General features: G+C 40.6%; 1 protein-coding gene across 2 annotated transcripts in view; it reads right to left on the reverse strand.

Moving 5' to 3' along the window:
- Window positions 1-23787, reverse strand: part of USP13 (ubiquitin specific peptidase 13) — a 130933-nt gene that overhangs the window by 55065 nt on the left and 52081 nt on the right. For both annotated transcript variants that reach the window (XM_070372944.1, XM_070372947.1), the window contains exons 7-10: window positions 13170-13264; window positions 11906-12093; window positions 6014-6085; window positions 5566-5659 (exon numbers count right to left, since the gene is read on the reverse strand). In XM_070372944.1, coding sequence (XP_070229045.1) covers window positions 5566-5659; window positions 6014-6085; window positions 11906-12093; window positions 13170-13264 — 449 coding nt within the window. The remainder of the gene's footprint in view (window positions 1-5565; window positions 5660-6013; window positions 6086-11905; window positions 12094-13169; window positions 13265-23787) is intronic.

A 23787-nucleotide genomic window follows, 5' to 3' on the forward strand; every position in this document is an offset into this window, starting at 1 on the left:
AAAAATGTTGAGCCTGAATCTAATTAAGCTTCCACATCTAACTTCCAGCTTATAAGAAACACAAACTGAACAACACCTTAAGGAAGCAATCCTGGGGCAAATGATTCAGCTCCTTCAACAGATCAGTCAGTCTTGCAAAAAGAGGAGAACTCTAAGAAGCTGTCTTTGATGTCGTTCAGTCGCTCAGGCGTGTCCAACTCTGTGACCCGATGGACTACAGCACACCAGGCTTCCCTGTCCTTCACCACCTCCTGGAGCTTGCTCATACTCATGCCATCCAACCATCTCGTCCTCTGTTGTCCCTTTCTCCTCCTGCCTTCAATCTTTCCTAGCATCAGAGTCTTTACCAATGAGTCGGCCCATCAATCAGGTACTGGAGCTTCAGCTTCAGCACCAGTCCTTCTAATGAATATTCAGGGTTGATAGCGCTTTGACAGTGCAGGGGAAAATATGGATATTGGCTGGGTACTGGATGATACATTTTGCTAGTGTGTTTCTAACACCTTAATTGACTTTCAACATATTGCTTTTTAAAAAAAAAAAAAGTATTCTAGTTACAGGTGCATATTGAATATTTACAGGTGAAAAGGATAGTGTTTAGATTTTGTGTTCATTTTCTGCAGGTAAAGAAGAGGAAGGGAATGAGGAAGGAGGGGTGAAATTGAGTTGAGGGGAGATTGATGAAACCAAATTGGAGATGGTACATGGAGATTCATTATACTCTGCTCTCTATGTCTGTGTATTATTTGCAAATTTAAATAATTTTTTTAAAAGATCAGGTTCCAGAATAAAGCGGTCACTTAAAAGAAACCAAAAAGCCTAAATAAGAACCCCAGGTGTTGACATTTGGCAGAAATCAACAATGTAAAGCAGTTATCCTTCAATTAAAAATAAATGTTGTTTTCTATTTTTTTTAATTTTAAAAAAAGAACCAGAGGGAATCCCCTGGTGGTCCAGTGGTGAAGACTCAGTGCTTTCACTGCTTTGGCCTGGGTTCAATCCCTGGTCAGGAAACTAAGATTCTACAAGCTGTATGGTACAGCCAAAACAAATAAAAGGAATCAAAGAAATACCATGTTTCCTAGTGGGCACTGAGTCAGTGCCATCACCTGAGTGTCCCATATGGGCCCATCACCAAACAAGAGAGACCAACACTGACCAAGAATGAGACTTTTAGGAAGCTCATGTGCTTTCTGTAAGCTGACCCTTGGATACCAGAAGCAATGGCTTGTCCTGACAACTTTACAAGAGACAGCCCCAGACCATCTCCAAAATAGCAACCACCTAAGGAACCTGTCATATTTATAGGATACTGTACTTACTTTCTCCATCAGCAATTTGAAAACAGATCAGCTAAAATTAGAGAGAGGACTACAGTGTTCAGAATCTTTCCCAAATGCTTACACAGAGCTTTCTGTTTAACAGTGCACCAAGAAGGCAGTCACTGTCCACTCATATTCGTCTCGGCTGAATGCTTTAACTAACAAGGAGAAAGACTAAGGCTTTGTATCAACTTATTAGAGCAATGCTTGTAGAGATACTTACACTGTAAGATCACCAGGATGAAAATATATATATATATATATATGCATCTCAGCCTGTCCCCAGTACACAGGAGTATATCATCTTTTGATTTAAATTTTTAACCTTAAATCATAAACCTTGGACAAGTAATTCCTAACTTATGTCCAAACCCCAAATCTCCTAAGCTAAAGGAACAGAGGTTATTCCCCCAAGGTATTTTTCATAATTTAAAAGGTGAGTTAGAAATGTTACATTTGCCCAAAGTAGGAAAATGGAGGTTAGTGAAAATAAAGTTCTTTTGTTTGCAGCTATAAATACATCACCTGGAAGCAGAACCTTGGTTATCTCATGTTGATCAAAAACTGAGGCCAGGAATTTTGTGTCAAGGATTAATTAGAATGGGAAATCAAAATAACTGTCACTTAAGAAACTGTTTGGAATACAAAATTGTTAATAATGTGCTATCTTCAGAAGGAAAAATAAATTATAGAGTAATCTGTATTAAAATGTGTGAAAGCACTGTCTTAGAATGCATAAAGATCTGGAATACATTTTTTGGAGAAGAAAAACTGTATTTTCATAGTGAGCAGGTTTTATCTACCATAGATGCAATTTAATTTTAAAAATCAACAAATTTATATAGAAATGGCAGTGCCCCCACAAAACACTGAAAATCTTTTTTGTAGATGAAATGCATATTAAGCATGCATCTATAAAAACTCGATTTCACCTTGGTCTGTAGCAGAGCAATGAAGTATATATTTTAGAAATGACCCAAGGTGTGAATAGTCCAAGTTACTGGGCTACCTGGTAACTCGGCAAAATCCACCCAGCCCCTTTATCACCCATCTGCAGCTCCACACACAGAGGCCCTGGGAGCCTGAAATGAGTACTAGAACAGCTGTCAGGGAAGCAGGACAGCGTAGAGACTCCATCAATACTGCACAGACTCAGGGCCGGACTCCCTGGTATGAACCCCAGCTCTCCACTCCCTGACTTGTAACTGTAGGCAAGGATTCTGTGCATCCATTTCTGCATCAGGGAATACACAGGAAGGGCCTGTGCCAGTCATTGGTATCACTGGTAGTGGAGGCCCTGAAAAAGGCATTCCTGCCACACGGCTCTCTGTGTGGCACACATTCCTCTCGTAACCTATCCTCTGTTTCAGCACATCTTCCTTCCTCTCTCAGAGCGTTTCAGGCTCCTCTACAAGACAAGAGACAAACAGCGGAGACCAGGGACGAGACCACCTGACCACAGGGCTCCTGAGACCTTAAAAAGAAAGGTTCTCCCAAATTGGTTGCTCTGAAACCAACTGCCAGTGAAAATCTTGATGCCTCAGAAAGTAATTCCCTCCACTGTCAAGAGCACTGGAGATCTTACAATGAATTACTTGTCTGTTCAAGTAATAGCTTGAAACTGACACCTCTGGGGCCACAAAGAAAATCATGAGGTCAATTCAAGCTTATTCTGAATGTCAAAGGGACTCTAATTGATCCTGGCACCTCAGGGGTGCGGGTGGTGGTGAGGGGAAGAACTTTATAAATCATCTAGACCAAGGGTCACACCCAAATACCCAGCGTAGCAATCAGGTCACAAACGACAAGGGGACTGGAGCCAGCTGGGGACTGCGTGTCCTATGTGGTGGGAGGGCTGCTACTCAGCTCCAGCCAACTGTTGTCAGGGGCCAAGGACTGCCAGAGGTTCTGAATGTTTAAGAGAAACTGGAAATTCAGATTCTGTGGGAGGGCCCAGCAAAACACACCTGCAGAACAGACGTGGCCCAAGGGCTGCCAGGTTGCACACCCTGAGCCAGACAGGGCAGGGGTTCCTGCCTGCAAGCCTCAGATCCCTGAAGATCACATAACTCCCACACTAATCCAAGGTGAGGAGGAGACGAGGGTCCCCAGCTGTTCACAGACTAAATAAAGAATATGCCTTATATAAGAACTATTTACTTTTTTCTAGTATCACAAAAGGATATTGTGATGTTAACAAAAGTAAATTTTCCTTCCAAACATTGCTAAATTGGTCAGTTTTCATTTTACATTTTCTCAAATGAGGAGATTCCAAAAACACAACAGTCCTGTAACGTACACAGATTTTATTTACATTAGAGAGGGGCCCCTTCACACTTGAAATATTCACAACCACCAGCAAGACCAATGCCATTTGACAGCTGAGATTGAAAGGTTACAGGATTTTCCCCCCACTGCCACCCCGTCTCCAGATCTTTGCAGAGTCAGGAGAGGAAGCCAGGCCCCCGAGGCCCAACCAAGTCTCCATCTCCTCCACCACGAAAGATAGACTCTGCCCCAAGAAGTGACAGCCTGGATGAAAACCCAGGATAAATGTGATCAAAACATTTTGGGGACTTTCCTGAGGACTCAATAGTTAAGAATTCACCTGCCAATGCAGGGGACATGGGTTTGATCCCTGGTCAAGGAAGATCCCACATGCTTCAGGGCAACTAAACCCATCCGCCACTACTACTGAACTCATGCTCTAGAGCCCGGAAGGCGCAATTACTGACGCCCGCATACCTGGAGCCCACGCTCCGCAACAAGAGAAGCCACCGCAATGAGAAGCCCATGCACTGAAAAGTAGCTCCCGCTTGATATAACTAGAGAAAGCCCTCAAAGAGCAGCAAAGACCCAGCATCGCATAAATAAATAACACAAAACTTTGGACCAAGTGTTTTCACCATCACCTCTTCAAAGTTACACAGGAGCTCAGAGGTAGAAGAAGCCCGGATAACCTGAAAGCCCAGCCCTGCACCCAAACCACTCCAACTCCATTCCAATCAAGGAAGGCTCTTCCAGTCCCTGGTAGATAAGGGACTCCTTGCTACAAGGCTGGGTAACAATGCAACAGAGGACTTCCTGCCCACAATACTCTGATCTCTTGGCCTGAGCCCCAGAATGCGTACATCCCTCTCCACCCTCCTCACAACCTAATTCCCTCTCCCCACCCCCAAACACTGCCTCTATATTTTCCCTGCCTAATATCTCTTCTCCTGTTTGCTCTACTTCCGCAACTAATTGGCTTCATTCTGAAAAAGAACTATTCACTTTCACTTCTTGCTCTCAGTCTGCAGGCATTAGTCAAGGCTGATTGATGTTAAGATGGGAGCACAGAGATCACACACATGAAAAACAGAACTGAAAGAACTTGCCACTAAGTCAAGACAAGGTAGCCTGGAGGCAGAGCAAGAGGGATGGGGAAGCGGGGCCTGCATTCCACTCAGGACATCCGCAGCTGTGAGAACCTAGACCCCCAAATACAGCTGTGTAAGCTGTGCCCTGCACAATTCCAAAGCCACTGCATCACTCCAAAAGGCCAGGCTGCAAGTGATACCCTCGGAGTTGCATTAACAGAGCAGCCCAGAGAGGGGTCAGTAGCCCAACCAGCAGACATAGGGAAATGTGAGTCTGATAATTAGGAGATGAAGCACACCTTTCAGTCAGTCAATTAATAGTGACTGAATGGCCAACCGAGTTTCTTTTTTACCAAAGTATGCTTTCAAACCCCCAGCAGCCTACCAAAAATGAGGACTGCCCAGCCCTCCCCAGAAATTCAGAATCCTCTGCTAGGAGGTGGGGGTGGGGGATAGGAATATGTGTGTTGTGTTTTAACAAACAACCTTCTGAGAAACCCTAGGAAACAAAGCTGCGGCTTAGGAGAAGACAAATACTAGAAGCACCAAGACAGGGATAACGAGGGGGAAAATGTTTATATTTTTATACATTTATTCCTTCCATTCCAGCTCTATGTTATGAAGAATATTATTTCTAAAGACCAGTAATGATGACAATCACATATAATCCATGAAGCAAATGTCACTAGAAACCACAACCTTGTGGCCATTCCTTATCACAACTTTTAAGAGCAGATAGACACCCTAGACCCTAAAATGAAAAAGCTATGTTGACAGCTCAAGAAATTTACAGCCACCATTCACCAAATTATAGGTAGTCCACGTTGTCACTAGGGAGGTCCTTCTTTCCTCTGAGTCAACATGGCAGACACCCAGACACATACCTTGTGTTCCTCCTTCATCACCTGTTCAATGAGCTCAGACTTCACGGGAGGTTTTGAATACTGGCCTGAGAGAAGGCCATGTCCTAACTTAGTCCTGGACAGGAGGGAGAAAGAGACAAAAAGGTCATTGTTGCTTCCCTTCAGAGATGCCAAAATTATCTACAAATTTCAGTAACTACAGCTGCTTTTAGTGAAACACTGTATCTCAATTACTCACAAATAACTTACTTGATTCTGCTTGATACTGATTCCATTTTCAAATTCTCAGTACTTTATCATTTTACTAATTTCTTCCTTTTTACAAAAGCAACACATGCTTATTTTGGAATACTTTTAAACAATACAGACAGTAAAGAAAAGAATCGTCTTTAATTCTGCAACCCAGAGATAACCACTCTGAGCACTATTTCAGATAAACTTTTCTTAAAAACTACAGCAGGTCACTTACATCTGTGTGTTGAAATCTTGTGTTGGATCTAAAGGAGAGTAGTCAAATATTCTTGGAAGATTTCCTACATACCTAGAAAATGAGAAGCAACGAGAAGCAACAGTCAAAACATAGGAACTGAGAGATGAACAGAACCAAAATCAGCCATCATCCTAGCCAAGACCTTCTTGCCTTTCTGTCAAAACTAAATCAGAATTTTTCCCTGAGCTCCCACCTCTGCAGACACATTTATGGGCCTCCCTATGCAGCTTTCCCAGGTAACTCAGTGGTAAAAGAATCCAGGTTCAAGCCCTGGGTTGGGAAGATCCCCTGGAGGAGGAAAATGGCAACCCACTCCAGTATTCTTGCCTGGGAAATCCCATGGACAGAGGAGCTTGGTGGGCTACAGTCCGTGGGGTCGCAAGAGTCAGACACAACTGAGCACACACACACACACACACACACACTGAAGTTGAAAATGTTTATGCTTCTATCAATAGGCCTTAACCCCAGGCATGAGTTAAAATCCTCTCAGATTTGGAATCTTTCACAAGTTTCCCAGTGATTCCAACATGCAGCCAGAGTCAAGCAGCACTGGGTTAGGCCATCGCAACTACCTTCTCAAAACCGAAAGGTAAGGTAAGGAATTGTTCTGGTCATGTCAAAATTAATAATGACAGCAGTAACAACTACCATGTCTGGAGAGTTTCCTATACTGCCTGACTAAGTCTTCATTTACAACCGTATGAGGAAGGGATCATTGTCATCACCCACTTTGAGAGATGAGAAATCAAGATGCAAATTCATTAGGTAGCTTCCAAAACCACCCAGGAGGGAGTGATGAAGCCCAGAGTGGACCCAGGCAGCTTGGCTCCCAAGCCGTGCCCAGAACCATGCTGCTGGCTGTACCTGCCCCATCCGCAAGCCCTCTTTCTGACCAGTTTATGTGACATAGCAATCTAACTGTAACCATCCATCTCTCATCTCAACCCACAATCATTCCTTTCACTTCTTAAGTTCATTTCCTATCTCATACTCCCTGCTTTGTGGTCTTTACCTTCCCCTCTTGAAGCTTAGGTTCTCTGAGCTTGGAAGTTTTAGAAAGAAGAATCCAGAAACAGATTTCTTTTCCTGCCCCTTCCTGCATCTGCCCTGCCTACTTCTCTGACCTCATTCCCACCCCTTTCTCCCACACCACAACACCCCAGCCACTTCCCCTTTTTGCTGCCCAGGGCATACCAAGCTCGCTCCTGCTTCAGAGTCATGCCATCCTGTCGTCTCTTTCCTGGAACACTCTCTCTAAAGATCATTGTTCTTTTGCAGGTCTGATTAAAAGCCACCTCCCCATCTCCCTACCCTTTCGAGTTCCCTACACCTGACCCTGGCTAACTTTCTTCCTGGCATGTATCACTATTTGCAAGTATATAATTTATGTTCTTGTTTATTATCCTTCTAGAGATTACATACTAGAATATAATCTCCATGAAGGCAGAGACTTTATCTAAATTACTACATCTCTACCACTAGAACCACATCTAACATGTAAAAGGCACTCAATAAATATTTGTTGAATGAATATATTCATATCATAATCACATAACCAATTTCCATAACTGAGTACTAAATAACCCAAGAGAATAGGCATTATTGCAGTAAAGCCTTGGCAGAGAACCATAATACACTGTAGTTGGTAATAATCTCTAATTAGATCCTTCAGCTACTAGAAACTTCCAGGCAACTGCTGGCAACAAACTCAGAATTTGTGTCCCAGGTTATATATCAACATGAAAATTAACAGAGCACCACATCTCTGGAAAAGTCCCATTCAAATGGCTTCTGGTTACATCACTAGGACAATACTTCCATCTAGAAATGTTCAAAGAACCAAAAACCAATAATACATAAACCAAACTTTGGAACCAAACTATATTCAGTGTAAGAGAGAAATCTTAATATACAACTTGATATACATTATCAATATTAGCTATCTTAAAATCTGGTCTTTATCATACCTCAAAACCTAACAAGACCGAAAAAAAAAAAAAAAACTGGTAAGATAAACGTTAGTGAAAAGTTTAGGCTTTCTGTCAAGGCTGATGGAGAAGAATAACGTTTAAAGGGATAAATCTTTGATTTCTGAAAAGTCCATTTTGCTACAAATTTATATTCTTTTTCTCATCAACTAGGAATATCTTCTATTACAACAAAATTAAAAGACAGCAGTAATGTTGGATAATTTTTAAAGTACTTATATCTTCAATTTGTAATCTAGTGGTTTTCAAAACAAAAAACATGTGTGCTATCTAAAAATCCACCCTTGTGGTCATTCAATTTGTACACCAGTTTATTTAGATTTGTTCATCAGAATTACTTTGAAATGTAAACTAGGTTCAGGTGGCACACAGGGTATCAAGGAGTCCAGCTGATGTTCCCAAATTATACTGCGGTTGTGTGTAAGTCATTTAATCTCTCTGTGAGTCACTCTTTCTACTTACAAAATGGAGAGACCACTCCACTGAGTTAGTCCTGCTGGGAAAAAGGGAGTTTGACGAGCGAGCCTTTCAACCCAGTGATATTTGTTAAAGAACCAAAAGACAAGTAAGAATAGTAAGTTGCTCATTTTCTAATATATACAACAAATGTTTAGGAAATAAAATATAAGATATAAGATACTACAAAATTCTAAAACACTTGAAACAAGACTAGGTAAGAGATTCAACTCTTAAATCCAAAATACAGACTTGAGGTATGTTCTTTTCATTGAAGAAAAATTCAGAAGATTATTTATCAAACTTTGATGTGTAGAAAATATTTTCAAAAACGATAGACAGTAAAGCACTAAAAAATGTTGTGCTTTGTGACAAAAGAATACAAGTTTCTTTCATTCGAGTTTAAAAGAAATAATAATTATACAACACCTACCATAAGAACTTTTCTTCAATAGTTAAAAAAAAAATCTTGGCGCATAAGACAGATAAGATGAAGCTACATTATTCCCAAATCAAATGATAATACAAGTATGAGACATGGGTAAGAATTTATAAAAATCATATGATGCACAATGCATACGTTTGAAAAGGCTTTCCCATCTCAGAGCTTCAAACTTGCTCCTCCTTTTCTCCAAAACCCTGTCTCCACTCCTCCTGCACAGCAGTCAAAGTGAGTATCCCTTTGTGTGTTGTTTCTTCAAAGAAATCCTCCCTTACCACCTCCTTTCCTTTTTCTTCATGGAGTGTAGTGTATTTAAAATCATGCAGTTGTTCTTACAATTAGAGATACTCCTCAATAAAGGACAGAGTTACATTCCAATAAACCCATCATAAATTGATGATATAAACTGAAAATGCACTTACAAGGAACTCTACTCAGTGCTCTGTAATGGCCTATATGGAACAAGAATCTAAAAAAAAAAAAAAGTGGATATATGTATATGTATAACTGATTCACTTGGCTATACACATGAAACCAATACAACATTGCAAATCAACTGTACTCCAATAAAACTTTTCCAATAATTTTCAAATTTTAGGGTATTATGGACATTCATTCATATTTTTAAAAATAAAATAAAAATTTTATTTTAAAATATAAAAAAAAATGCATTCATAATGCCTAACCTACCAAACACTGAAGCTTAATCTAGCCTACCTTAAACATGCTCAGAACACTTACATTAGCTACAGTTGGCTAAATCATCTAATTACTTGAAGGCTACTTGATAATAAAGTGTTGATTATCTGCTGTAGCTTACTGAATACTGTACTGAAAGTGCAGAACAGAAAGGCTATCTGGGTACAAAATGGTTGTGATGGTTGTTTACCCTCAGGGTCTTGTACCTGACCAGGTACAGCAGCTATGGCTGCTGCCTGCCCAACATCACAAGAGTATGTACCATCTGTCACTAGCCCAGGAAAACTAGCCAAAAGCAAAATGCAAAATTCAAAGTACAGTTTCTACTGAATACACAGCACTTTTACATCATCGTCAAGTTTAAGTTGAAGAATCTTAAATCAGGGACGGTCTACATTTATTTAAGGTCTGTTTCCCCAAGTGGGGCTGGGCACCAGGTCTTATTTACCACTGAACCCCCCACACCCAGCGCCCTGCTGAGCAGAGCAGAACCCACTCTTTATTGGCTGGATGAAAAAATGAAAACCTGACATGGACAGCTGACCATAAATTTCCAAAGCCAGAAACAGTAAGAAGAGGTAAGATTTTAAGTATCAAGAGAGGAAGGAAAAGAATATTTGATATACTTTTAATAATCACCATTAAGGGCTTCTTCCCTGATGGCTCAATGGTAAAAAAATCCACTTGCAATGCCAGAGACACAGAAGATACGGGTTCAATCCCTGGGTCAGGAAGATCCCCTGGGTGAGGGAATGGCAACCCATTGCAGTATTCTTGCCTGGAGAACTCCATGGATAGAGGAACCTGGTGGGCTACAGTCCATGGGGTCGCAGAGTTGAACTCAACTAAACACACAACCACTATTAAAATCATTAGCATTCAATTCCATGTGGGTACAAAATTGCCCTGTGCTGTTCCTAGTGTGCTGTCTGCCCATCAGTTTGTCTTAGCACATGTGTGTCCTCTTCCATACTTGAACCAAGGTCGAAACCTACCTGCTCTGGGAAACACTACATATTATTTCCTAAACTTAGACAGCAGCTGCCCATGACCTACAGCTGCTGGTCTCTGTGGCTCCCTGTGCTAAGCACACTTTAAGGAAGACAACACCCAGAGACACAGCCCTTCCTTCCCTGGCCAAGGGAGGAAGCAGGCAGCCTGTACAGGCATAGTTAGGAGCTGCCCTCAAGCAGTGCCTCCCAGTTATCTATGGTGAAGGGCCAGCTTGTTTGTTGATTTCAAATCATATAGATGAAATCCTTAAAAATACAAAAAAAATAAATTAGACTTCAACCCCGAACGAGAGTTAGAGACAACAACCTTCCGCACAATTGGAATTCCATGCATAACTTTACAGTCCATCCTTAGAATTCACAGTTCCTTCACAACCGTGGTTTCAACCAACAGCCGATCATGTATTGGGTTGGCAAAAAGTTCATTAGGGTTTTTCTATAAGATGGTTTAGAAAAACACGAATGAACATTTTGGTCAACCCAACAGTACTGTAATACGTATTTACTGAAAAAAAATCCACATATAAGTGGACCTGTGCAGTTCAGACTCAAGTTGTTCAAGGGTCAGCTGTATTTGAAAAATGAAATGCCAGTTATAAAAAATGGCAAAGTCAAATTACTATAATTTCTCAATGCCCACTCTCAGTTGCCATACCTATCCCATTACAAGTCCATATTCAGCAGTCCAAGGACCAGCACCATCTACAAACCACAGTTTGAGCAGCAAAAAACCTAAATTCTCTAAGAAACTCCACTCACTCACCATTGCCCAAAGAAATCGGCGAACCTCTCCTACTGCATGTAGAGGGAGAGATAAGGCAGGTTTGCTGTGAAGATTAATGATTACAGTATTTTCGGCATAGAGGTTGCAGGTTTAAAAGCAGAAAGTGAAGTGAAAGTGAAGTGGCTCAGTCATGCCCAACTCTTTGCAATCCCATGGACTGTAGCCTACCAGGATCCTCCATCCATGGGATTTTCCAGGCAAGAGGACTGGAGAGAATTGCCATTTCCTTCTCCAGGTTAAAAACAGAAGCCATTATTAATGTGACAAATCCCTGTAGGAGCTTTTTCAGTTTACAAACCTCTCCTTATCTCATGTGATCCCTGTAACACCTCAAGGGTTCTCACCCGCCTTCATGTGGGAAGTCACAGCACAAACGTGAAATGTCCTGCCATCGGTGAGGAAGGGCTTCCCTGGTACACACTGCCTGAGCAGGCACAGAGGAGACGTGGGGCAGTCTGTATGCCCAGGTCTGCACGGGACACTTACGCTCTCTGGAATTCTGGGATGCTGAAGATGGCCTGCATCACAGAGCTGAGATAGCAGCTATTGCCCAGGTTCTTGAGCCCTGTGTACCCTGGGCCGTACATGGGCTTCAGCTTTGTCCCCGTCTCCTGGATCACCTCCCACTCGCTGACCCGCGGCTTGATGTCGTTGTCCTGGAGCCCATTCTCTGTCTGGGGCAAGATCAGTGAAGAAATACAACTTTGACGATGACTGTCATTCCAAGATCACATCCCACAAATTATTTCTAACAGCAACAGAGGTTTCTGCCTTTCCCCTCAATTAAACAGAGAAATAAACAACCTCATTAAAAGCGACTGAGATAGTGATGGTTGCACAAGGCAAATGGACTTTGTGCCACAAAACTGTATGCTTAAAAATTGTTGAAATAGTAAGCTTTATGTTAGGTATAGCTTTCCATAATTTAATAAATGACCACATTTAAAAGATTTAACAATAAAAGAGACAAAGACCAAGGGGAAAGGGGATAGGAGGAGGAAGAAGACAAACAGGAATCAATAAAAAAAAAGGCAGATACAACACAACACAGCAGACAAAAAGCAAGACAATTGGAGAGGAAAGTGGAGTAAAACCACGGGGCTCGGGAGAAGCTCAACGTAGGAGGGAGGTTTAAAGAAGAGCAGAGAAAATAAATTAAAAAGTGACATGAGTGAGACAGAGGAATTAGACGGAGAATGTGAGGAAAGGGAGATGGCCTGGGCTAAAGCAAAACATGCACATTTAACTGGCTCCTCATAGGGTCAAATATTACACAGCCACAACACCAGCCTGAAAACACAATATAAAATGAGGCACAGGGTTTCCATCAACAATAAATAATCTACTGGTTTACTCTTTCCACACACCCCCAACAAGCTCTCCTTCCCTTCCTGAAATTAATTAAAGGGATGTTGGTCACAAATCATTTTAAAGGTCATCTCCCCATACCTTCAGCCTTTAGTGAACAAAAAATGATTCATGCAGCTCTCCATCATAGGAGACAAAAATTTTGCAAGTAAACTCCAACTAAAACAAAATGGTACTTGATGAGGTGCCATGTTTATTATAAAATTTTAAAACTCTAAGTACACTGATAACCAAAAGAAAATGCTAATTAAGTTTGAGAAGTAAATGCAAACATTAAAACCTAAAACCTATAAAATGAAGATGCATGTGATAGGAATTATATAAATAAAGCAAACAGTTTCCCTGTAAGGTGGGAATAGAGACAAAAGGACATCCTTCTCACCCCATGCATATGAAGCATGTCAATTCCAAAATGTGCTAAGTGCTTGGCCAAATGAGGGTCCAAAACAGCTTCCTCTTCTTGGAAAGAATAAACATCTAGAAGGTGAAAAGAAAATAAGCACTGAGACCTGCAATCAAGTTATTCAATATTCAACATGCACCCACCAACCTCCTCCTATGCACTGGGCTTGGGATACATCAATGAACACACAAAAAACTCGTGAGTTTCAACTGGGGGGAAGACAGATGATAAACAATAAGCGTAACCAATGGGTATTTTTGTAAATATATCTATATATCAATCCTTTTGACATTTCAGAAAGTAATTTTATAAAGGATTTCTGAAACAAGAAAAAGAAGACAGTGTCTAAAGCTAAAATAATTTAAAACTAGACAAATGCAAATGCCTAACACTAACTGTTCTAATCCCAGTGGCATGTTTATAAGTTCAGGAGGAGGAAAGTGGGAAGGAGGAGACGGTGACACTGCCTGCCACCCTCAGGGGGAACCAGTGAAGAACAGAGAAACAGGACCTCGGGCTGTCTAAATGGCTGGACTGTGGTGTGAGGTCCAGGACAAAACGAAATTCTGCCCATGGAAACCTTGTAGTCTCAGAGCTACCACCACACGACCTTCCACCTCCATCTGCCCCCTTGTCCCCTCCTCCCCAGTGTTCACACCTCAGAGAGCTGGTGAGGGGTCTCTGAAGACTGCAGTGCACCCCAAACGTGCCCACCCTGCAGCACAGGGAAGACGATGATGCGTCTGGTATAGCGGGGTAACTCAGGAGGCTGCACCCAGCCCAGGATCCGAGAAACCAGCACGTTGACAGCCTGGTCTGTAACCCACTCCCGGGGCTCTGGTGTTGGGAAGCTGTGTGCTGAAGGGGGCCGTCTCTCTCCTCAGGACCCTCATCTCCCACCTAACCACATAAGGCTTCAGCCTGAACCCAGCTTCTCCAAGTGTAGGGTATGATTTCAAAGCAACAGCAATGCCTGAAAGCTCATTAGAAACGCAGAATCTCGGGCTCCACCCAGACATACCGAACAAGAACCTGCATTTTAATGAGATCCCCATGCACACAGTAAAGTTTAAGAAGTACTGTGTAGCGCTTTCAAAAGCTACCCAAACCACCGCCTTACCTGTCCTCACATGGCAGTGCAACAGGGAAGAGGGAAACGTTTTCAGGCCCATTTTGCACATGAGGAAATGAGACTTAAAAAAGTTAAATCCTTTGTCTCAAACCCCACATGTGGCCCAAACCCAGGTAGTCTGACTCCTGGCCCAGTCCTTTCTACTCAGATTTCTTAGGAGACCAAGACTCAGTGAGGCACCATCCGAGGCCCTTAACAGGAAGGGAGAGACAAAAAACAAACCAAAATTTTGGGACTTTGGTGATGGTCCAGTGGTTAAGACTCTGCACTTCCAATGCAGGGGGCACAGGTTCAATACCCGGCTAGGGAACTAGGATCCCACATGGTTCAGCCAAAAAACAAAAACAAAATAAAAACAAAAAACCCCACAATTTCTTCACTCTAAAATTGGAAAAACAAAATGTGAAAATAGATATAAAGATATTATTCTTTACAGCAACAAAAGATAAGATTGTTCAAGGAGTTTCCTGCTCTCTGGAACAATACCAGGAGGAGAAAAAAAAAAAAGTGATATATAGGAACTACGGGGACCCTCTGACCCAAACCCAGATACATGGAGACTCATTGCCACCCAAAAAAAGTCAAGTCTTTCTATTATTAACAGATTAAACATTGTATAGCTTTCTCTTCTATCCCTCTTCCCTAGGCATCTATTTCAACTTATGGATAGAAGCCTTCATCTATATTCTTTTCTAAATATAATTATTTAGAATTATAATTCAGTGCACTCAAAAGTAAACACAAAAGATAAAATCCCAAGGCCAATTAAGAAAAAAAATTCCCAAATGTTTAAATATTTAAAAAAACAATAAAATTCCTTGAACTTGAAACAACTACATCAACTATATCTTCAATCTACAACACGTGACAGTCAAGTACCACTCAAATATTAGCTAGAAGGTAGAAACGATGCTTCCCATGCACTTTAAATTTGGTCATTATTTAAACTAGTGAGAATTTCTAGTTTAACAAAGAATGTTCAAACTACCGCACACCTGTACTCATCTCACATGAGAGCAAAGTAATGTTCAAAATTCTCCAAGCAAGGCTTCAACAGTAGATGAACTGAGAATTTCCAGATGTTCAAGCTGGATTTAGATAAGGCAGAGGAACCAGAGATTAAATTTCCAATACCCGTTGGGTCATAGAAAAAGCAAAAGAGTTCCAGAAAAACATCTACTTCTGCTTCATCGACTATGCCAAAGCCTTTGACAGTGTGTATCACAACAAACTGGAAAATTCTTCAAGAGATGGGAATAGCAGATCACCTGACCTACCTCCTAGGGCTTCCCTGATAGCTCAGTTGGTAAAGAATCCGCCTGCAATGTGGGAGACCTGGGTTCGATCCCTGGGTTGGGAAGATCCCCTGGAGAAGGGAAAGGATACCCACTCCAGTATTCTGGCCTGGAGAATTCCATAGACTGTATAGTGCATGGGGTCGCAAAGAGTCGGACACGACTGAGCAGCTTTCACTTTCACTTTACCTGCCTCCTGAGAAACCTGTACGCCGGTCAAGAAGCAACAGAACTGGACATGGAACAACAGACTGGTTCCAAATTGGGAAAGGAGTACCTCAAGGCTGTATATTGTCACCCTGCTTATTTGCAGAATACATCAGGCGAAATGCTGGGCTGGATGAAGCACAAACTGGAATCAAGATTGCTGGGAGAAATAATAACCTCAGATATACAGATGATACCCCCTTATGGCAGAAAGCAAAGAGACTAAAGAGACTCGATGAAAGTGAAAGAGAAGAGTGAAAAAGCTGGCTTAAAACTCAACATTCAAAAAATGAAGATCATGGCATCTGGTCCCATCATTTCATGGCAAACACGGGGAAACAATGGAAACAGTGACAGACTTTATTTTCTTGAGCTTCAAAATCACTGCAGATGGTGACTGCAGCCATGAAATTAAACAACACTTGCTCCTTGGAAGAAAAGCTATGGCAAACCTAGACAGCATATTAAAAAGCAGAGATATTACTTGGCCAACAAAGGTTCCTATAGTCAAAGTTATGGTTTTTCCAGTAATCATGTATGGATGTGAGAGTTGGACCATAAAGAAAGCTGAGCATCAAAGAATATTAATTCTTTTGAACTGTGGTCTTGGAGAAGACTCTTGAGAGTCCCTTGGACTTGTAAGGAGATCCAACCAGTCAATCCTAAAGGAAATCAATCCTGAATATTCACTGAAAGGACTGATGCTAAAGTTCCAATACTTTGGCCACCTGATGCAAAGAGCTGACTCATTAGAAAAGACCCTGATGCTGGAAAAGACTGAAGGCAGAAGGAAAAAGAGATGACAGATGACAAGATGGTTGGACGGCATCACCAACTCAATGGACATGAGTTTGAGCAAGCTCTGGAAGATGGTGAAGGACAGGGAAGCCTGGCGTGCTGTAGTCCATGGGGTCACAAAGAGTCAGACACGACTGAGCTACTGAACAACAGTGAGATAGTTTTGAAGACTTAAAGACTTTAAGCTTCTACTTATCAGAGCCTGAAGAGAAAATTACAAGATTGATAGAAATGTGCCATTGGCACTGGTCTAGGATTTTGAAATAAGTGAAAATCACATAAAATTCTATGGTTCTTAAGCTATTAGCCTCCTGCCTGCATGAGAAATTAACATTTCCTATCTCCAGTCATTAACTGCTCCCAAAATATGACATGATTTAGTCAGACACAACAGTTACTTACCCCAATGACAAAAACAGTTTAGTGAGTAACACACAAGAAATCTAAAATTGAACTGTGATCCTTAAACTTGGCAATCATGAAGAATTTATAAGTGACACATAGTAGTAGAAAAAAATATTTGAAGAAGACTTGGGGACTGAAAATCCTTACACATTTTTCATTAGGAAATTTACTTTATCTCCATCTTCAGCTTAGCAAACTCAAGTCTTAACTCAGAAACTACTGCAGCAAATAAGCACAGCCTGACAAGTATTAATCTCTCTAACTCCAACCTTGACTTAAAAACCAGAAGCTAAGAAACAGAAAGTTCACAGAAAGATCCTCCTGCTAAGTCGCTTCAGTCATGTCCGACTCTGTGTGACCCCACAGACAGCAGCCCACCAGACTCCCCCGTCCCTGGGATTCTCCAGGCAAGATCCTTCTAGGAATAGCCTAAGCAGAGTTTCATAAGTAACTACACTTACTTTAGAAGTAACTAGTCATTGTTTCAAGTTAAATGACAAATGAAGCCATGGAGAGTGTAGAGAGATCCATAGAAGCGAAAAGATTTAAGAAAAGATTTACTGAATTAAAATGACAGAAAGAAGATCTCTGGCTGCCTAGGAATAAAAAGTTTTACTAAGAAAGATCACAAAGGAATTTTGTGAGGATATGGAAATGTTCACTCTCTTTATAGTGAAGGTAATGATTAGGGAGTTATATATTTTAAAAATTCATTACCTAAAATATTAAAAGGTTCCACTTACTATATGTAACTTTTACTTCAATCTGCAACCCAGCCTTGACCCATATGAGTCAATGAATGAATAAATGGATATTCATAAATCCCTTTATGAATTCATAAATAAAGGTAATATTTAAAGGGGAAAAAAAATTTCCAGCATGAATTGATGTGATGAGCACATTAGAAAATAGTATGTGCACTGAGGAAACTATAATCAATAACCAGTGATAAACCATAATGGAAAAGAATAAGTATATACATATATGTACAACTGAATCAAAAATTCTTCTAAACACCAGAAATTAACACAACATTGTAAACCAACTATACCTCGATAAAATTTTTTTTAAAAATAAATAAAATAGTATGTGTATTAAGTTTCAAAAGTAATGAAGGAAAACTTATAAACATGGAGGCTAAGACTGAGACCAAGACTAAGAATCTGTAAGGAATTATATATAAAAGTGGTAATAATTTCTTATCTCTAATGAGGTTTCTTTGTTTTTTGTTTTTCTATTAATATTTTTCCAAATTTATTATATTTTGATTGAAAAAATGTTTTGCAACTAATTGCCAAAGATTACAAATATTACAAATATTTCTATCGGATGGTATGCTATTAGAAGTAGTGTACCACTGGTCACCCTTGTTCATTCATATGGATTCACTGACTCATTCATTCATTCACTGTAGTCAACAAATAAATACTGAATACCAAATATGTACGGATACTGAGGATACAATAAGAAATAAGATAAGCGAGGCCCCTGCCCTCATAAGTTGAAACGTTACTGTTTCAAATAGCCTTGTAAGAATGCTGGTTTGGTATAATGGACCTCCACAGATGTCTTCTTGGCTGTGGTCTACTCATGTGACTTTCAGCTCTCTTTCTTAGCCCCAGAAAGTGGCAGAAGTCCAGACCTTGCCTGCAGATCCCCACACAAGAAAGGAGAGAGAGGTAAAGATATACTTCAAGAAGCTCTGGTGTTTTAGAAAGACTAATGAAACCTTAGAAGCTGGCTTCACTGCTCTGTTCTCACAGCTCAAATGGAGAGAAAAAACAGAACTGTTGGTGAAACACCAAGTCATAAGCCACAGAGGAAAGGTTCTCTCCAGAGTAAGTGTGATCTGTTCACCCAAACTGTCTCTCTTCACCATGAGTTTATATTTGTGCCCACAGAGCACCTTCCACAGACAGGAAAAGAGGAGAAGCAAGAGAATGCCCCAGCAATTGATCTAGAAAGCCAAACACAAAATGAATGAGGTCAGAGGTGTGTACTATCACCTTAGACAGCATAAGGCCCAGACCAAACAGAATCTTGACTGTGGTCAGGAAACGAAAGCAAGTAAGAGGAAAGAGATGTCAGTAAAAGAGACACGAAGAAAAAGAAAAAAGGGTAAATCAGAGGAACAAATTGTATTAGTGTGTCTGTCTTCCTCCATCTGTTTACTCCACAAATACTTACTGACACCCACTATGTGTGAGGGACTTTGCTGGATGCTAGAGATATGATAGTGAACAACAACTCTGTTGTTCAGGGTCTGCTGTCTTATGAAAAGTGCCACAGTAGAGCAGCAAAGAAGCACACAGAGGGGTACAAGCCAGGTCAAAACTAAAATGAAGTAGTCAATCCTTGATTCCAAATTCTTGGACTGATGCCCAGGTCAGGGTTGAAGATGACCAAGTAAGAAAAGCCACCTTGAGATGCTGCTGAGCTGGGCAGAGTCAGGGGGATAGGTGATTTCACAGCTGCCACTGATAGGAACAGAATGATGGGACAAAAGTGATGATGAAATAGTTAGTCCCACCGGAGGATTTTAAGTAAAAAATATGGGAGACCCCCATATGTTAATGATTACTCAAGAAAGCAGGTTTGCTTAACCACAAAACCAATCAGGCTTGCTTACCAAAAAACCCATGCAACAGAAGCAAGGGACATGCCCCAAAACAATAAAACAACGGTGGCCTGAGTCCCAAAATCCTACCCAATGAACTCAGTAAATTAATGATCCCTAGAACAAGTTCTGTGCACACACACAAAAATAATTGTTTATGGAAAGGTGACTTTTCAAAATGAAAAACCCTCATTGTACTAAAACTTGAAAACATTTTTCCAAAATTCTATATGACAATCCTGGCCTGACCATACAGGGACAAGTAAGCTTCCTGGCCCTACCTGGGGGAGGAACTGATGATGAAAACATGATATCTATTCAAGAAAGATAAAGATCTTCTCTCCCTCCCTACTTTTCCTTTGATTACAAAACTGCAGCCCACTAAGTTCTCGGGACACAGCAGTTCTTGCCCACCCGCTTCTTATCTACCACTTTACTGTCACTGAATTCTTCTCTGCACTGAGACAGAAAGGACTATAGTACCAGGGCTCTTCAGAGCCCTCCCCGCCAAAATGACACTGATTTGTTTCACCATGGCCATCTCAGAAGACCCTTCTGCAATCACCAAGGCTGTGAGGCTTCTTCTTAGGTAAACTAATTTCCATGATGAAAGAAAAAAACACCCTTGCCTGCCTCCAACCTTTTTAATTCCCTTCCCACCAACCTCAACCTCAATCTGCCAAAGAATGTCTCCTCCCACAGAGGAGAGCTCTTCATTTGTTTGTACAGTGATCTGTTTCTTATTTTGTTTCCTGCTGTACCCATGGAACCAGAGTGGAATTTGATAGGGGGCCCACTTTTATTACCCAGCCACCACAATGGCCATGACTGGGGGATCACAGCTTCCTGGAAGAACTAATTCTAGACTGAGATGTCAAGATGAGTAGGAGTTTCTCACTGAACAGGTATATCCTTGTTGGGGAGAAGGAAACCAGGATGATTGGATCATACCACCATTAAGTATCTGAGTTCACAACCTGCTTGGATTCCATGTTCACTAAGCAATAGTCTAAATATAATTCAGCTTCCCACAGGGAAGGAATGTACTGGTCGAGTTGACATAAACATCCCACTTACAAGCAGTTGTGGTTCTCATTAGAAACTAAAAAATAAACTCCCTGACTTTAAGATTCTGGCTCTTGTGAGTTGAATTAGCTCCTCAGTGAGCCTACCAAGTATGGAAGATGGGCTCTCAACAGAAGTACCTTCATAAGGAGGCAGCCACCCTGCCCCGGACAGAAGGAACCCTGCCCTCCTGGGCCTCAATATCCACAAAGCCCATTCTCAGACATTTAAAGAAACTTCACATTTTTGTTAATTTATTTGGCTTTTAAATAAATATTAAGCTACACCTAGCAATCTATTAAACAGATTTAAAAAGTACAAAAATAGAATTAATACATCTCATAAACTAATATCTTGGGCAAACTTCAGGAGATAGTGGAGGACAGGGAAGCCTGGCGTGCTACAATCCACACGGTTGCAAATAGTCAGACACGACTTGGCGACTGAACAACAGCAGCAGCAACAACAAATAAACTAATATGATAATTAGACTGAAAATAATTATTTGCATTAAAACCAACTCTGCATAAGATAAACAGGAATCAAATCCTGATCTATTTTCAAAAACTGAACATTTTCTCAGCTAAGTGAATTCAAGAACCTTCATCATAGCTGAATGTTTCACATTGTTTTTGCCAATGTTTTATGTTTTCTATGGTTGAAAAGTAGCATTTATTCAAATACTCTCAATTACGTGATAAGGAAAATCTTGAAAGTTCACCCTCCCCTACAAGAAAAACAAAAACTTAATAATGGCAGATAATGGGTTAATATTCTTAATGGTTAAGAAGTTTTTAAAAGCCAGTAAGGAAAACACCCACACCTACTAGAAAATCTCCCTAAGAAACTCAGAAAAAGAACTACAAATAGCCAAGAATACTATGAAAAAGTTCAGCCTCACTATAAAGCAAGTTAAAACAAGATAACAGATTAGCCAAGGTTTTTAAATATTCTGAATATGAAAAGTTGTCAAAGATTTGTTGGAATAGGTATTCTCATACATTTCAGGAGGGCATATGAATTACTACAGTTATTTAAAAGAGAAACTCGGCAACTGAAAATTAAATTTAAAGGTTCAACCCTTTGTCCACAGGAACGTGTCCTTAAAAGAAAAAATCATTAGACAAACACCCAAAGACTTGCATATATACAAAGATGCTCATCAGAAAAGCAAAACGGTAACATCTTACAGGGAAACAAGAATAATTGATGCTTTTGAACTGTGGTGTTGGAGAAGACTCTTGAGAGTCCCTTGGACTGCAAGGAAATCAAACCAGTCAATCTAAAGGAAATCAGTCCTGAACATTCATTGGAAGGACTGATGCTGAAGCTGAAACTCCAATACTTTGGCCATCTGATGACTCATTGGAAAAGACCCTGATGCTGGGCAAGATTGAAGGCAGAAGGAGAAGGGGATGACAGAGGATGAGATGGTTGGATGACATCACTAACTCAATGGACATGAATTTGAGCAAGCTTGGTGATGGACAGGGAAGCCTGGTGTGCTGCGGTCCATGGGGTCGCAAAGAGCCAGACACAACTGAGCTACTGAACTAAACGGAACAGGGGAATAGTGAAATGATTTGTGGAACTAACAGGGGATACTGAAGAATGTTTAATGACATAGAAAATATAATGTTAAATAGAGAAAATAGGGAATAAAACTTTACACAGTGTGATTCAATTTTTGTAAAAATGCAGGCTATGTATGTGTATTTGTATGAGAACTGATCAAGGCTTTAAAAAAGAAAAAAGACTGAAAGGATACACTCAAATTATTAGAAGCAGAGCAGTTTGTCCAGGGAGTGGTATTACTCCCGATTTTTATTTTTAAAACTCCATGTTTTTTTATTTCTCTAAATTTTTCTCTGCTTTCTAAATATGTTACACTGAATATCTGCTTCCCATATTATCAAACGGCTAATATAAAACTTTCCTGTCTGAGGTTAAAGGAAAGAAACTTTAGATGAACTCTAAATCACAGTTTGAAAATAAGTTTCATGCTTAAAAAAAAAAAAAAAAAAGCTCCTGGAAAAGATTCTTAGAGAACAGAATTAATCCTTGCCTTTATTCAGTTCAGTTCAGTCGCTCAGTCATGTCCGACTCTGCTACCCCATGAATAGCAGCACGCCAGGTCTCCCTGTCCCTCACCAACTCCCGGAGTTCACTCAGATTCACTCAGATGTCCATCGAGTCAGTGATGCCATACAGCCATCTCATCCTCTGTCGTCCCCTTCTTCTCCCGCCCCCAACCCCTCCCAGCATCAGAGTCTTTTCTAATGAGTCAACTCTTCACATGAGGTGGCCAAAGTACTGGAGTTTCAGCTTTAGCATCATTCCTTCCAAAGAAATCCCAGGGCTGATCTCCTTCAGAATGGACTGGTTGGATCTCCTTGCAGTCCAAGGGACTCTCAAGAGTCTTCTCCAACACCACAGTTCAAAAGCATCAATTCTTCGGCACTCAGCCTCCTTCAGAGTCCAACTCTCACATCCATACATGACCACAGGAGAAACCATAGCCTTGACTAGATGGACCTTTGTTGCCTTTATTATTAGCATATATTTAAATAGAATACAATTATTTAAAAACTTATAGACTAGTTGGTTCATTTAACCAAAGTATCCATGCCTAGTATAAGATTTTTGTATGGAACTCAAAGATGAATAAGACAGAGCTCAACTGAAATTTTAGAACAAAGTCCCATACATAAATAATTTTAGTCTTGAATAGGATGTTCTGAGAGCTGGACTTCTAATAACTAATCTCAAAGCACTACATAATATAACTTCACCATAAACAGAATGAAATACTGCCATCTGCAGCGACATGGATGGACCTAGATTACCATACCAAGTAAAGTAGGCCAGAAAGAGAAAGAGAAATATCACCCATCATTGTGTATGGGATCTAAAAAGATGATACAAACGAACTTATTTCCAAACAGAAACAGACTCACAGACACAGAAAACAAATTTATGGTTACCAAAGTTTGCTTTGGTTAACAGATACAAGTTTGGGATTAACAGATACAATCTACTATATATAAAATAGATCAGCAATAAGGACCACTGTATAGT

The sequence above is a fragment of the Bos mutus genome, chromosome 1 (assembly GCF_027580195.1).
Source record: "Bos mutus isolate GX-2022 chromosome 1, NWIPB_WYAK_1.1, whole genome shotgun sequence".
In the NCBI taxonomy this organism is placed as follows: domain Eukaryota; kingdom Metazoa; phylum Chordata; class Mammalia; order Artiodactyla; family Bovidae; genus Bos; species Bos mutus.